Source organism: Vipera ursinii (assembly GCF_947247035.1).
Source record: "Vipera ursinii genome assembly, chromosome: Z".
Classification (NCBI taxonomy): domain Eukaryota; kingdom Metazoa; phylum Chordata; class Lepidosauria; order Squamata; family Viperidae; genus Vipera; species Vipera ursinii.
The window spans coordinates 96,669,418-96,685,928 of record NC_139517.1 but is presented as its reverse complement, the minus strand read 5'-3'; the positions used below and the strand labels follow the sequence as shown (position 1 = coordinate 96,685,928).

The 16,511-nt window shown below is 34.7% G+C and overlaps 1 protein-coding gene across 8 annotated transcripts in view; it reads left to right on the top strand.

Annotated features, from left to right (window-relative positions):
* The first annotated feature begins 554 nt into the window (after positions 1-554).
* PHF14 (PHD finger protein 14) overlaps positions 555-16,511 on the top strand; it is a 155,275-nt gene continuing 139,318 nt past the window's right edge. For 7 of the 8 annotated variants that reach the window (XR_014494244.1, XR_014494245.1, XR_014494246.1 and 4 more), the window contains exons 1-3: positions 555-784; positions 1,246-1,356; positions 8,573-9,267. Coding sequence is in view for 4 of the 8 variants with exons in the window: in XM_083377967.1 (XP_083234093.1) it covers position 784; positions 1,246-1,356; positions 8,573-9,267 (807 nt within the window). In the remaining 4 variants the exon portion in view is untranslated. The remainder of the gene's footprint in view (positions 785-1,245; positions 1,357-8,572; positions 9,268-16,511) is intronic. The other variant, XR_014494247.1, reaches the window with a different exon arrangement.

The window sequence follows — 16,511 nt, the reverse complement described above, 5'->3', positions numbered from 1 at the left end:
CAATACAATCAATCAATCACGTCAGAATAGAACTGGAAGGGACCTTGGAGGTCTTCTAGCCCTACCCCCTGTTCAAGCAGGAGATCCTATACCAGGGGTAGGCAACCTCGGCTCTTTTATGACTCATGGACTTCAACTCCAGAGTTGAAGTCCATGAGTCATAAAAGAGCCGAGGTTGCCTACCTTTGTCCTATACCAATTCAGACAAGTGGCTGTCCAGTTTCTTCTTAAAAACCTCCACTGATGAAGAACCTACAACTTCTGACGGCTAATGTTTGTTCTCAAATCATGGGTTCCTATACTACATCTCTTTCCTCGGTTATAAGGGTGAAAATACTGTCAAATAGGCTGATAGAGAAACAAGACTGCGCGAGCGGAGAAAGGGAGAGATTAGAAACAGGAAGCCACACCCACATGCGGCTTCTTCAGGTCCGTGGGTGCTGAATAGGAAAGCGCATTTCCACTCCAAGAGCGCATGCTCGTCTGAGCCAAAGACGGGCAAAACTTCTCGTTTGCACAGGGCGCCTGCGCAGAGCTTCGGCACACGCGCAACGAAAGCACCCAGCGGAAGCGGCTGGTATCGAGCGCCTGAGCAGGGTTTAGAGAGATGAGTACTGCATCCGGGGCACGATTTCGCCTATTGTCTTGAGTTATGGAATTGGCCTAGGGGATCGCGCAGCCTCGCATTCAGCCCTAGCGCGGTTGCGGTCTGAAGGGAGCGAAGCTCCCTGCCGGGTACAGGCGGTTTTCTGTATCCCCGGGAGCAGCTGCTCGGATTCAGTGAGTAAGTCCAGCAGCATCCCTGCAGCGACTCCTTATTCGCTCCCCTTCGCCCGAGAGAGCCGTCGTCTCATCGGTGCTCTCGAAGCGCAGCCTTTCCATAGCCGGCAGCAAAGCCTTTTTCCGGCCGTTGATGCCCGCATCTGCTTGGCATTTTCCTCCTCCACCCCATTAACTCCGGTTGTGGTTTGCGGGAATCCCTTTTCCGTGAACTCGTCATATGGGGGGCACTTTCATTGGGATTCCCCCGCACCCTCCGCCCTGACACGCTGTCCCCAAAGGGACGCAGCCTTTTCTTTCCTACCACCCACTCTTTCCAGAGCATAAATTGCATTGCTTTAATGCGTCTGAAAGTTTTTTTTTTTATGATTATTGTCCCTCCCCTCCCTTTTAAATAACCCCTAATGATCACAAAACAACAACAAAACCGTGCGTCTCTCCCTTTCTCTTTCTTCTTTTTCGCAGTGGATCGTAGCTCGAAGAGGAGGCAGGTGAAGCCTTTGGCAGCTTCCCTGCTGGAAGCTTTAGATTATGACAGTTCAGATGACAGTGACTTTAAGGTTGGAGATGCTTCAGGTAAATCAATGCTTCTCCTTCTCATGTTTTAAAATAGTTTTAAATTGATTCTCACCCCATCAATTTGCTTTATTTTTCTTTCTTCTAAAATAAAATGTCATTTTTAACATGCCTTAACTATTCCTAGAGAAAAAAAAATAGTGTCTAGATAACACATAAAACAACTACTTTTAGAAATGTGGTTTTACACATGGCACTGAACTATAATATGCCTTGCTTAGTTTGGGTTTTGTGGACAATGGCAACCAAGCCAATTACAGTTTATTCAGTAAATCATAGCTGAGTACTGGCTGAATTTACACATTGCACTGAGTCAGTACATTCAATAATGATATGGCACTATTGGTTCATATATGTACAATTTACAAGCCAAAGCGATTGAGTTTATACAATATACTGAACCAAACCAAATAGGCCACAGTGAATGAATACAGAATAACCATCATGGAGTACTAGGAGAATGACCATTGAAACAGGAAAGCAGCATTCTGACACTTATGAAAGTTTAAGAATTGAGACAAGTCAGTTAATGAGACATAAGAGAGAGGCATTGTCTTTGTCTATTAAAAGATGAGGGGTAGGAACCCTATTTTTCTTGCCACTAGTCTTTTTACGTGCTTTTCTAGACTTTTGCCCCCCCCTCCCCATTTTTTTTTCCTTTTGGGCCTGTCTGGTGTTTGTGAGTAATCAGTTTCCATGATTACTCTCACTCTATTAGCCACTATTGCATACTCTCAATCTGTCAGAGAATATACCTAAAATGTTCAAGACATGAGCAGTCTGGGTAATTTTCTCCTCTCAGCGACACAGCTTTCATAATATTGGTTCCCTCCTTCATCTTGTATACAGGTAGTCCTCGACTTACAACCATAATTGAGTCCAAAATTTATGTTGCTAAGTGAAACATTTGATAAGTGAATTTTGTTCCATTTTACAACCTTTCTTGCCACAGTTGTTAAGTGAATCACTGCAGTTGTTAAGTTACTAACACAGTTGCTAAGTGAATCTCGTTTCCCCCATTGACTTTACTTGTCAGAAGGTTACAAAAGGTGATCACATGATCCCAGGACACTTCAGTAGTCATAAATATAAGTCAGTTGCTAGGCATCTGGATTTTGATCACATGACCATGACGATGCTGCAATGGTTGTAAATGTGAAAAATGGTCATCAGTCACTTTTTTCAATGATGTTGTAACTTTGAATGGTCATTAAATGAACTGTTGTAAGTTGAAGACTACCTGTATAGTGCAGGAAGAAAGCTGTTATCCAGCATGCTCCCTACTGCATAATACTGTAATAATGAAAAAAAACATTATTTTCTCAGCCGTCTTTTTTATTGATTAAATTGATGTTAGTCAGTTGCTATTATATCTTCTAGCAGTTCAGTAAAAGATTTACATAATTTGATGTTAGACTATTTTTATCTAGAGACTTCAGAACTTTAAAAAAAACTTTAGTTTAAATCTTTAAAAAAACCAAGAATGCAAGACAAAGTGCTGGTGGGAATGTAGAAATGAAGTATGGCACATGGGTGCACCTTGAAGTAATGGCACATAGAGTTGTGTATTACGTGTTTCAAAATGTGATATAAAACAAATAGTATATATAGAGCTCCATCTGCAGAACCATGTTAATCAAAATAAATTTGAATTAAGCATGATAAATGAAATTTGGAATCCCTATATAATAATTGTTTTGCTTTGCACAGGTTAATGTATCTTGTAAGTACAGATTTGGATATACATTATGAATCAGTTATGGATTATTCACTGCACTTTATATATAAATGTATACGAGGAAATGTTTCTAATCATTTTTATAGCTGGCAATGGAACAATAGTTTGTTCAAAATAATGTTGAATACAATAAGCCTTTTATTGATTATTGGGCAATTATAAAATCATTATAGTGTGACAAATGCAGGTAGCTTAAGAATCTTTGTCATTTTATAAAATATAGCTATTAATGAATATAAATTTGGATTAATTCTATTTAAGGTAGATATTTTGTTTATGTTTAATGCTATGAGCTTATATGTTTTTAAGTTGTAAGATAGGTAGAAGGCACTATGATTATGTCACATTAACAGGTTCTATTTATTATTTCTGCTAACATGGCAAGCTACATGTCATTATTACTAGTAAACAGTTGTTGGAATATAACCAAGGTAAGTAGGGTCAAAGAGACTGGGATTTGCAGTGTTGAATTACATTTTCAACATACCCATTTATTGGGCACGTTAGTTTGGATGCTGGGTATTCTAGTTCTTTGGCATTTATAGGGGTAAAGTTTCCTCATCTCTGATATGTAACATAATAATAACTGTAAAATTTATCAGAGTATGCTATATAACGTTAGGCTACTTTAAATCTGATAAATACCTTGATAAATAATGTTTTTTCATGTTAACATAAATTCTATTTTTTAATTTGAAACAATTTGGTGAATGCATTCAAAGTGATCAATCAGTACCATTAGAAATTAATATTCAAATTATTAATTGAAATTAATTATCTCTAGTATAATTAAATTTTCATTTATAAATGAAAATTTATAAAATATTCATTTGGTAGCACACTTTTTGTTCATCTGGGCTGTAACAAAGCTAAATAATGGCTGTCTACTTTATATAAATTTGTCATATATTTGAGTTATGGAATCTAGTTTATACTTTACATCAGATTTCCCCAAGTTGACATTCTCTATATATATTGTGACTGTGACTCTCAGAATTTATGACCAGTGTTAGCAACTCCAGTCAACATGGTACTGGACCTTGGAAGTCTCTATCAAATATAATCTGAGTGGGCATTCTGAGAGTTATAATGGCAGTACATTAGGGAATATCAGGCTTTATAGATATACTGTTGAATCAATTTTACTATCTAACAAATCTCCCAGATATTGTGGGGATACCCTCCCCCCAAAAAGTTGTTGCCTAAAGTATAAATATTACTTGAAAAAACACAAAGGAATTGGAACACTGCCTGTGACATTCAAATTGTTTAGTGCATTATTAATTTCATGAAAGTCTTACTAAATAAGCAGATGGATTAGGTACTACTTAAATAGTTCTTTGTACATTTGGATATCTGTACATAATAAGTTATTTTTAAAGAAAGTGCCTTGGGAGAAATCTATTTTTGTTGCATTGCCACTACAAACCCATCTGAATATACATTTGAAGTTTATTATATAACCATATTAGATTTCATACAAGATATACATAATCATCCTTTATATTTTCAGCAGTAAACACTGTACCACTGTAACAACTTTATATTTAAATCCAGTGCTTTTTTTGTAAAAGAAAAAGGTGCCGGAACTCACACATGTCATACAACCCGCCTTGCCTACCCTACAAGGTTCCATCCCAAAAAGGTGCCGGAACTCCATTCTGAGCGTTCTATGAGAAAAAAAGCCCTGTTTAAATCTACTTTTTCAGTGCATCAGTAAAAAATACCTATACTATAGTAATACCATATGGCAAGTTTCCTGTTCAGAAGTTTTCTTAATCCAAAATGTCCATGCTACTCTGATAAGGTTCAGCTGGAGAGCACAAAGTTTGAAAAGGCAGTTATATTTTCATATATCTGCTACAGTTATGAAGTCCCAAATTCTTATTCTTGAAACTTGCTGCATGACTTTGTACAAGTCATTGTTAAATTAGTTTGTAACATTTTTGTGAGATAAATGGCTAAATAATGCAATATTTTAATTTTATTTCTTGAAACCAGATGAGGATTTTTCTAACCTTGTGACCTCAAAATGCATTGGATTACAACTCTCAGAATTCATAATTTTGGAAGTCCTGGTTAGAAATTATAGAAATGGTTGTTAGAGATATATGGGAATAATAGGTTAAAGAGGGTAAAAAACCTACACTTCTGTTTTTGTTTTGTTTTGTTTTTAAAAAACTTTACTAGTCCCCTACGTTAGTTGATTAAATGCTTTTATTTGAGTATGTATTTTTTATAAAATGATTGAAATGCATTTTTTCTCAAAGGTAGTTTGCCTTGTCATTTTAATATGAAATGATAATGGTTATTGAAGATTGCTAGTTTTGATACATAAGAATATTAAAACTCATCCATCATTTTCAGTTCTTTAAAATTCTGAAATGTATAATATTGCAACAGTCTTCCTTGCAGTTCATGATGTGAAGCCTTGAGTTATATTTTACTTGAGATGAGACTAATTACAATAAATATCAGTATTTCAGACTAATTTATGCAATTTTGACTGGATTAGGCAATCTAAATTAAAGATTTGCCCTGAATTAAAATTGTTTCTTATCATTTTTATATAGGAAACACTGTTCACTATTATCTTTTTAACATTAATAATATAATTTTGATGCTGTTTATTTATTTAATAGGCTGCCCATGTCCCAAACATCTGCAGGTAGCTTACAACCAGAAATCGACATACAACTAACCAGGAAAGCAAAATACCAAAATAATATAAAATAAAGAAGACACCACAATCATTCTATCCTCAGGCTTGGGAGACCAACAAGGTCTTCAACCAAGAAGTCCAGGATATTGCCATGCTTTTTCTCACCCATAATAAATTCATTGTATTTATTACAGTGGATTTACAGTAATTGATAATTCAAGAAGAAAGACAATTTCTGATACAGCAAATAAATATCATAATAAATAAGAATGTATAAACCAATTAGAAGTTAAATGAGTTAAAGATTCCTTCCAAAGTTTTTAAAATGAGTTGAACTATTGGCATTTTCCTTTTGAAAGAGATGGAAATAAATTTTCTTTAAAGTATTGAAACCCCTTTTTTACTGCTACAGTGAAAACTGAAAGATCAATTCACTCAGTTTTGTGCATATGTTAAGAGAGGGAACCTCTTGCAAATTCACTTTTTGTATGTAGTAGGAGAGGATGGGTCACAAGAACCACAACATGTACCACTCCATATATAGCATATCTGTATACATATAATTAAACATTTTTAATGATAATTAGTAATTAACTTATCCTAGAGAATATATGAATATTATAGACATTACTTATCACTGAGTCAGTAAATATGCAAAAAAGTTGCATATTTTAATTATACTTATTACTGAAATCTTTCGAGAACTAATATATAACTATATTTCATAAATAATAGTACTGAATTTTTCATTTAACATACTAACATTATATATGTTATAACGCATAGACTAGGTTTGTAAGATTCCTTTCCTTGCCAAATTATTTTCAAGTTTTTTTTTTAAAATTTGCAAAAGCAAGAACATTTTGCAATGATAAAATAAGTAATAGGGACTCACTTTAGCAAAAAAAGCTTACCATAAGTTGATTTTTTTATCAGTGTTATTAATAATAAAATATCCTTTTAACTGAATTCATTTGCTCTGATTATATGGACACATTGTATTATTTCCTTGGTAGTCATACTGTATGAAAGAGTTTTGTCACTATTTTCTACAATAATTTAAAAAAAAAACTTTCAGGAGTCAGGAATACAGCCCTGATATATTGCCTAGAGGACTGTCATCAAAACACTAACCAAGGGTGCTACCTGCTAAGATTTTTTCAGCTATTGTGATACATTAAGGTGTCTGTATGCAATGCAGACATCTGTGAGCATGCATATAGACATATACTCCCATACATGTTTTTGTGTATGTATGTACTTTCCATCTATATTTGACAAGAATATTATGTTAGCAAATATATTTATACATTTAAAGTTATTGTTTCAGCTCCTTAGTTTACACTCAGATTAGACGAAAACAAGACATTTACTATTTCTAACAGAATTCAGGTTGCCTATCTAATTGTCCTGTCTCAGTTTGCCTTTTTTGTTAATTGGTGCTTGTGATGGCTTTCTCTTTCCTAGCTTCATGCTAGAAAATCAGGGAGAAGAGTCCTCTATATTGCCTTGAACTTTTGGAGCTTTTAGAAGTTCTGCTTGGCTGAGAATGATATGTAGCTTCATTTTTCTCCCAGATATTGCTAGACTTTTCAATAGTTATCAACAGTAGAGTATATGAAGTTTCATATAATTCTAATTTAGGGATATTCCAATTAAATATGCAACACTAATAATTATCCAAGTATTTCATTGAATCCAACAGTCATATTCTGCTTTGTTTACTGATTAGCTAAAATGCTTTATTCCGAAGAATAATGGCATATGCATACTAGAATGAGGAAAAATTCTAGAGGGTTTTTTTAATCAGATGTATAGAAAAAATCAAATGTATTCATAAAAAATATGGAGCATAAATGGGGACCGCCTTCTTGTAGTGCCATGCTGTCTTTCAAGTGATGTTTCTAAAACTGTTTAACTCAGTACTGTTATGCTCTGGTTTTTAGAAAAATGAAGTCATTCATATGACTCTGTTGCATTTTTGTTGCATTTATAAGACCTTTTGAGAACATTATAATTTTATCTATTCTGTGTATCTGCGTAAAAAGATATACATGTAGTTATTTATTAATGTAACAAGTATTATTTTTTTCAACAAAAAATTCCCAAGTAGCCATAGCTAAGACACCTGTTCATAAGTTATTTTCTGTATATAAACGTTACACCATGATAAATAGTTGTTTGTTCTAAAACAACCAGCTAAAGTTTCAAAGACTAGAGTAGTGGCTTAAATATACCCCAATAAATCCTAATGTTTTGCTTTATATGTTATTTTTTCTCTTCATCCAAAAAGGTCCTGATAGCACTTTTACAGAAAATAGGAAATAAACTTCAATGTATATATTGAATAAATTAGATTTCTTTTACAATTAAATGCAAACACACTACAATTTTTATTTAATTAAATGACAATGTACAAAAAGTTTGATATGATTGTTTCAAGAATTGTAATTATTTTAGAAAGAATTATTGTGTGAAATGGTTTATTGATCTGTTTAAATCACTTATTTAGTTAGTCTAGCAGACATAAGTGAAACAAGTTGGGTGCTGAGCTGTATATCTAAACTTGTGGTTTCCAGCTTGTCATGAAATGGGACAGAAAGACAGCTACTTATATTCTACCAAAAAAAAACAATCTTCTTATGTTTTTATTATAAAATGATATTTCAAGGGGGAAAAATTACCCAGATAAAAATAGCTGGCTACTAAGAAAATAATATTTATTTGACTAAGCAGATTGCCTCAAGCTTTCTTTAACATTTTTTTGGTACATTTTATTTTGGAATTCCTTTTTTAAATTCTCATATGCTCAACAGATTCTGAAGGCAGTGGACATGGCAGTGAAGATGGATCAAAGGATAGCGGAGAAGGTTCCTGTAGTGAATCAGAAGAAAACATATTGGAGGAAGAGCTGGCAGAAGAAGAGGAAGAAGCAAAAAAACCAGAGGAAAAACTTAAAAATTCAGGTGGAGAAGAACTGCCACTAACAGAGAAAAAGACTATTAAAACTGAGAAAAAAGAAGAGGAGGAGGAGGAGGAGGAAGATAAAGAAGCAGATGAGAAGGCAAAAAAGAAAAAGGAGAAAGAAAAAGAGGGAGAGAAACCCAATGAAGGAGATGCTGGTGTTGATGAACACACAAATGAACCAAAAAAGTGGAACCTGAGAAGAAATCGCCCTCTCTTAGATTTTGTATCTATGGAAGAACTAAATGATATAGATGATTATGATAGTGAAGATGACAATGATTGGCGCCCAACTGCAGGGAAAAAGAAAGGGAAAAACACTTTACGCAGAGAAGGAAGTGATGTTGACAATGAGGATGATGAAGATGATGGGAGTGGAAGTGATGAGGATGACAATGAAGAGGAAGGCAATGATGATGAAGATAGCAGTGCTGCTAGCGATGGAGAATCCAAGAAGAAAAAAACCAAAGCTCTTAGCAGAAATAGTGTTGAGGAGGAGGAGCTGACAAATGATAGCCTGGCTCTTTCACAAAGCAAGAGCAATGAGGTAGAATAGCCAACTTTATATTATCTTCTGATGAAAAATGGAACCTACTCTGCAGTGTGATTCCTTTGAAATTATTCTTTAAAGCAGACATGTCAAACTTGCAACATCACGTGATGTCGCGACGCGTATCGATTATTTTGCCATTGCCGGCAATGGGGTGGGCGTGGCTTCCGGATGACGCATCCGGCCTGCGGGCCGACAGTTTGACACCCCTGCTTTAAAGCTATGCATAGTTACTGAATAACGATTGTATTAAGAGGCTCTTAATTGTGATGAGTGCTCCTTAAGATACTTTTGCTTCAGCTCTATTGAAATACCATTAGAATTTTGGATTTAGATTTTTGGATTTTACAGTATGAATTCTCGATTCAGATTTAAGTGTATTTCAGATTTAATTTCTAGTAAGAAGTTAACCTGTTGACCCTTTTACAGCAAATGCATGAAAGGCCCATGAAAAGTAAGCATGCACAGTTTTGTAGGCATGACTGGTGCTAAAAATCAGTACATTCCTTATTATACCAGGACCTAGGGACTTACTTTCAATAGAAACATAAGTCTGTCTTGTGTATTTGAAACATGAAGAGTGTATTGTGTAATTTTAAAAAAAATCATGGAACTTTCACAAGAAAAAAGAGGCTTGATATCAAGCTTTCATTTATATTCTTATATTTTCTGATCTTTAATGACCTTAGATACATTTTTTTAGTAAGGTGCATCAGGTTTTTGAAATGTTACGATTCAGTTGTATTTCTTGAGATTGGGCTTGGTTTTATTTTTTTTTACCAAAGAAACTCTTCATTGTTTCTGAAATTTTAAATTTATATAACCATAACTGAATCCCATAAGTGCATGTATTAATCCCATAAATGCACATTATTAAGTACCAAATTCTCATTTGAAAGATTTTAAACTTTTAGATAACATATAAATCTTTTTAAAGTTTTAAATATAAGATATTGTTAAAACCTCGTGGAAACATGTATACTATATTAAAGTCATAGCACAGTTGTCAATATCTGCTGTGTTCATAAATAAATTAACAGGGCAGCCCTGCGTAACTTGGCTTGCAAATAATGGGACATCCCCTAGTCTTATTTAGAATTGTTATTTTAGTGTAACAGTGTAGCATCAGATTTTCTATAGATTATTATAATCTGCTGATAATAAAAAAGAGAGCAGAGTGTTATCCACCCAATCATGTACATGACATGAATGGCCATATAAATTTACTAAATAAATAAGTAGAAAATGAGTCCTGTTTAAGCAACTCTTAGAAATTACCTGCAGCTAAAAGGATCTTGCTTAGGGCAAGTGGGATTTATTTTCAGATGTGTCACATCTGTACCAACCACTTTCATTTAGTTATGTTTGCATATACCAGTACATTGCTTTTGTGCTTTATAACCTGACTAGGTGACATAATGGATACTCTATCATTGTTGAATTATTTGATCTTTTATCATTATAGTTTTCATAGGAGGATTATATATATTTTTTTGCCTTTAGGACAGCTTCTCAGAGTTGCTTAATACATTTTACAAGTATTAATATGCTGAATATTATAAAGTTTTTATTAATATTATGCCTACAATATCAAAAAGTAAAATGAGGCAAAACCATGCTCAGCAAAACTGACTTTGAAGTTTTTATTAAAGCATTTCTTGCCATCATCTTGGAAGCTGTTTTGAAGAACCAAAGAGCCATTTTCACAGTTTTACATTACTAGAAGCTATTGCAATGAAATCTTCAAAGATTTGATGGCTGAGTACACAAGTTTCTCTTCCCCCCCACCCCCTCTCTCTTTCCTTCTCTCTCTCTGTCTCTCTTTTCCCCCCCCTCTAACTCACAGACACATACAAAAAAACACGGAGATTAGTTTTTCAGACTAAAAGCTGCATCTGTGTTCTATTTTAAGGAATGAAAAAAACTGAGGGCCAGAGAGATTAATTGCTCTGAATCACTTTGCTAAATGCCATGTTCTGTTTGCTGATGGTAATCACTGCTGTAGTTTGAAATTTCTTAGTGAAACTTGTATTATAGTTAATATTTCAATCTGGTTTTCTGAATTCTCAGCCTTGATCATTTATTATGTATCTACTTCCTTTGCCCCTTAAAACATGAAGAAAATGAAAAATATTGAAAAATTTAATAATTTTGATATCTCGGTCAAGGAATGTATTAATCTTGTATTTATGTAATCTAGACTTTGCTTACCAAAGTTTAGTACAGTAGTCTATGTCTGGTTAGGATATGAATAAGCATCTACTACATGGCAAGCCCATGCTTTATACTAACATACCTATCTTTAGCAACTTTTATACTTTGTGACAGGGTTGTCACTTAAAGTAACTACTTTAAACTGTCACTTAAAGTAATTAAGCATTACTTATTACACTATTTTTATATAAATGTCCTCCTAATAACATATCCATATTAATTTGTTATGTTTTCTGATGAGTATTTTATCATAGCTTGACTGTCACATTCTAAGAAATTCACTGGGATTCAGGTGCAGTTCTATAATTTGTATAGAATTAAATAGGAATCCTGGAACATCAATGAGATCTTGCTTTCTCAAATCTTTTGAGGCCTACAATGTATATATGTTTAAAATAGACACATTAGAAATGACTTTATTTATTGCAACAAAATTTTATATTACCATAAAAGTCACTTTGAATTCTGTAAGGTTTACTTGAAATGTAGAAATTATAATTTTAATTTGCATAGTGTATATGACAAAAGTCAAAACAATTGCTTTAAAGGAAAAAAACAAGATTTCACATTTTGTAAATATATGTCCATATAACACATCATCTTAGAAATTAACATTTTTCTGGATGATATTACCGTAACATTTTGGTTAGACAATAAAAATAAAATTAGTTCATGTATTCTGAAATAATTTACATTAGAGTTTTGTAAATAAGTGGGAGTTCTACATGGACTTTGTAAATACATGGGAGTTCTATCTATATGATAGATCAGTTTTTGCCATGTTTTAAGGTATCAGTCAGAATAGAGCTGGAAGGGACCTTGGAGGTTTTCTAGTCCAACCCCCCTGCTCAAGCAGGAGACTGTATCCCTACAACTTCTGAAGACAAGCTGTTCCACTGATTAATTGTCCACAATGTTAGGAAGTTTCTCCTTAATTCTAGGTTGCTTCTCTCCTTTATTAATTTCTATCCATTGTTTCTTGTCTTACATTCTGGTGCTTTGGAAAATAAGTTTATACCTTCTTCTTTGTGGTAGCCCCTCAAATACTGGAATACTGCTATCCTGTCACCCCCTACTCCTTTTTTCTATTTATTATTTATTATTTATTATTTATTTATTAATTTTATTTGTATACCGCCCTTCTCCCGAAGGACTCAGGGTGGGGAACAGGACAATACATATTAAAAAACAAGATACAAAAATTAAAAACGCTTAAACAAAGTGCCCATGAATAAGTTAAAACACATTACACATTAAAATATGTTAAAAACAAATTAATAAAACCCAACCCCATCCCATCAGGCCAGGCCAGCTCATTCAAAAAGGTAGGTTTTAAGGTCGCGCCGGAAGGAGCGAAGGTCAGGCGCCATCCGGAGCTCGACTGGAAGATGGTTCCATAAGTCTGGCGCGCCCACAGAGAACGCCCTCCCCCTGGGGGCCACCAGTCGACATTCTTTGATCAGTGGCACCCTGAGGAGGCCCTCTCTGTGGGAGCGTACTGGGCGGAGGGAAGTTGACGCCGGCCGCAGGTGCTCCCCAAGGTATTCCGGACCCATGCCGGAATAGTCACAGCCAATTCCTGTGGCACATGATTCATATGTTTTAGTCTCCAGGCCTTTAATCATCTTAGTTGCTCTTCTTTGGACTTTTTCTTTGGACTTTTTCTAAAATCTCAACATCTTTTTTGTAATGTGTTGACCAAAACTGGATGCATTATTACAGGTGTGGTTTTACTAAGAATTTATAAAATAGTAGTACTACTTCACGTGATTTTGATTCTATGCCTCTGTTTATACAACCAATGATTGTATAAGCTTTTTTGGCTTCTGTGACACACATTGCTGGCTCATATTTAACTGATCGTCCACTAGGACTCCAAGGTCCCTCTCAGTTACTGTTTTTGAACCCGGTTTCACCTAACCTGTACTTGTATCTTTGGTTTTTCCTGTCTCAGTGCCTCAGTTTTTTAATTATCTTTTCCAGTATCTTCTCAGGTGTTGATGTTAGCCTGATTGATCTGTAGTTTCTTGGGTCTGTTCCCCCCCCCTTTTTTTTAAATGGGAACCACATCAGCTTTTTTCCAATCCTTTGATAGTTCCCCAGTGCTCCAGGAATTTTGAAAGATTTGGTACAATGATTCTGAGATAACATCTGTCAGCTTTTTCAGAACTTTAAGATGCAATCCGTCAAGTCTCAGTGATTTGTATTCATCAAGATCAAACAGGTGTTCTCTTACTACTTTCTTGCTTATTTTAACTTTTATTTCTAGTCTGTCTTTTATAGTTTTTTTTTTGGTAGGTTCGGCTATACTTGCTTTTTGCATGAAGACTGATGCAAAAAATGAGTTAAGTAGCTCTGCTTTCTCCCTACTGCCTGTTACTTCCATGCCATCTTCTCTTTTGAGTGGTCTCTTTCCTTGATTTATTTCTTGTTATTTATATGTTGAAACTTTTTTAAAAATTATCTTTGAATTTTGTTGCAAGTCTTTGTTCATCCTGAGCCTTTGCTTTCCTGACTTCATCTTTGCAATTTTAGGCTATCTGCTGATATTCTGCCTTAATTATGTTTTTCTCTTTCCATTTTTTGTATTTAGCTTTTTGTCTTTTAGTTTATCAGAGTGATCTTTGGGCAACCATGCTGGTTTCTTCTTGGATTTTTTGTTTTCTTTTTCAGTGGTATTTTGCTGGACTGGGCTTTAATAATCATATTTTTCATAGTTTCCCATGCTTCTTGAGCTGTTTTCCCTTTTAGGATTTTCATCCATAGAATTTTTTTAAGCTCTCCTGTGTTTGTTAAAATCAGCACTTTTAAAGTTTCAGATACTGGTTGGATTATATTCTGTTGCTTCTGTTTGCATTATATTGAATTCCAATATGGTGTGTTCACTCTTGCCCAAGGTTTTGGAGACTTCAACCCCCTCTATCACTTTTTCTTTATCATTAAGTCCAGTTTAGTTTTTCCTCTAGTTGTCTCCTCTACCTTTTGTCAGCTAAACTTAGGTTAGGAATCTGTTTAATCTGCCACTTGCTGAAAAGTTGTCTCTCAGTTGATATCAGAATAGTTAAAAGTCCCCCATTACTACTGTGGTATGTTTCTTACATATATTTGTTGATTGATTAGCAAACAGTTCATCTATTTCTACTGCTTGGTTGAGTGGCCTATACTGTACTCCTATAGCAATGTCATTCTTTTTTCTTTTTATATTGACCCATATGGATTCCAGGAGGTTTTCATCCTTGGTTGTGCATTTTTGTAGAGATGTAATAATTTTTTATATATAATGCAACTCTACCACCTGTTTTGTTAGGTCTGTTTATTTTGAATAGTTTGTATCCTTCCATCGGTACATTCCAGTCATGAGTTTCATTCCACCAAATTTAAGTAATGGCAATTATATCATGTCTATCTTCAGGTATTAATATTTTAGGTTCACCCTGTTTGTTCCCTAAACTTTGAGCATTAGTGTATAGGCATTTGAGTCATTTATGAGTCTTGGGTATGTTTCTTATATCTCTTACTTTGTAACTGGAATTTCCATCCTTCCCATCCCTTTCTACTTCATTATGTTTTTTTTCTTTCTTCTTTCTGTTTACTCCCTACCTTCTCATATGATTGGTTATTGAGTGCATTTTTTTTCTTGAAATTACGTTCTAAAGAGTGTGAAGGTTGGTCCCCTCCCCCCTCAAATTTAGTTTAAAGTTCTTTTGATAAGATGAGCCAGTTGTTTTCCAAATAGATTCTTTCCAGTTTTTGTGAGGTCCAGTCCATGTCTTCTAATAGCCCTTCATATAGATAATGCAGGCCATGGTCTAGGAAGCTGCTCTGTTGATGATACCAGTTTTAAGCCAGTGGTTCATTTCTAAAATCCTTTTCTCCTTCGTTAGACACTGGCCTTTAGTTGTAAGTTCAGATGAAAACACCATTTGTGCTAATTCTTTAACTTTCTTCTCTAGCTATTGGTAATCTCTTGTCATTGTTTTCAGATTCATTGTTCTGTCATTGGTCCCCACATGTAGGAGAAGAAAGGTGTAGTAATCCTTGGGATTGATTATTTTAGTACTCAACATTTTTCATTTTTGCTCCAGGGAGACAATTATACATTGACTGCCTGGTCTGCAGATTATAGTTTCCGTAAGAATTGGATCTTTTGTTAACAACATTCTCCTCTTTTTTCTTAGGGAAGTCTGGAATACTTTTCTTCCTGTTGCAGGAATGCTGGGTTGTGCCTCTTTTTTTTAGAAACTATTGATGAATGCTCTTTTGTCGGTGTCTGTGTATTTTCTTCCAGGGGGAGGCTATGAAAGCTATTGTTCAGTTCTAGAGGGGCTTCATTGGAATGAGTTAGGGTAGATAGGGGCTTAACTCTTGGTTGTTCTTTTTTTTTGAAAAAGTGACATGTTTCCATCAGTCTTTAGATGAATATATATGGGATCATTGTTTATGGAAGCTTTTTATTCTCTATTGTGTTCAATTTGGCTGTGTCGGTTTTCTTCTTTATATTCATATATAGGATCATTTTTAAGAAACTGTTTGCTCCCTATTGTGTTTTATTTTGCTGTGGTCTTCTTGTTTACAGTTGCAAGAAAAAGTATGTGAACCCTTTGGGATTATGTGGAGTTTTGCATGAATTGGCCATAAAATGCGCTCTAAACATCATGTAAATCACAACAATAGAAAAACACAGTCTGCTTAAAATAATACTACACAAACATTAGCTGTTGTCATGTTTTAATTGAAGATAAGATGGAAACATTCACAGTGCAGGATGGAAAAAGTATGTGAACCCCTAGCCTAATGACTTCCCCAAGAGCTAATTGGAGCCAGGAGTGAGCCAACCTTGACTCCAATCAGTGTGATGATATTGGATGTGTTGCTGACAGCCATACTGCCCTTTAAAATCACACACCTGTTTTGGGTTTACTGGTCTCAAGAAGCACTGTCTGATGTGAACCATGCCTCGCAGAAAAAAGCTCTCAGAAGACCTATGATCAAGAATTGTTGACTTGCATGAAGCTGGAAAGGGTTAT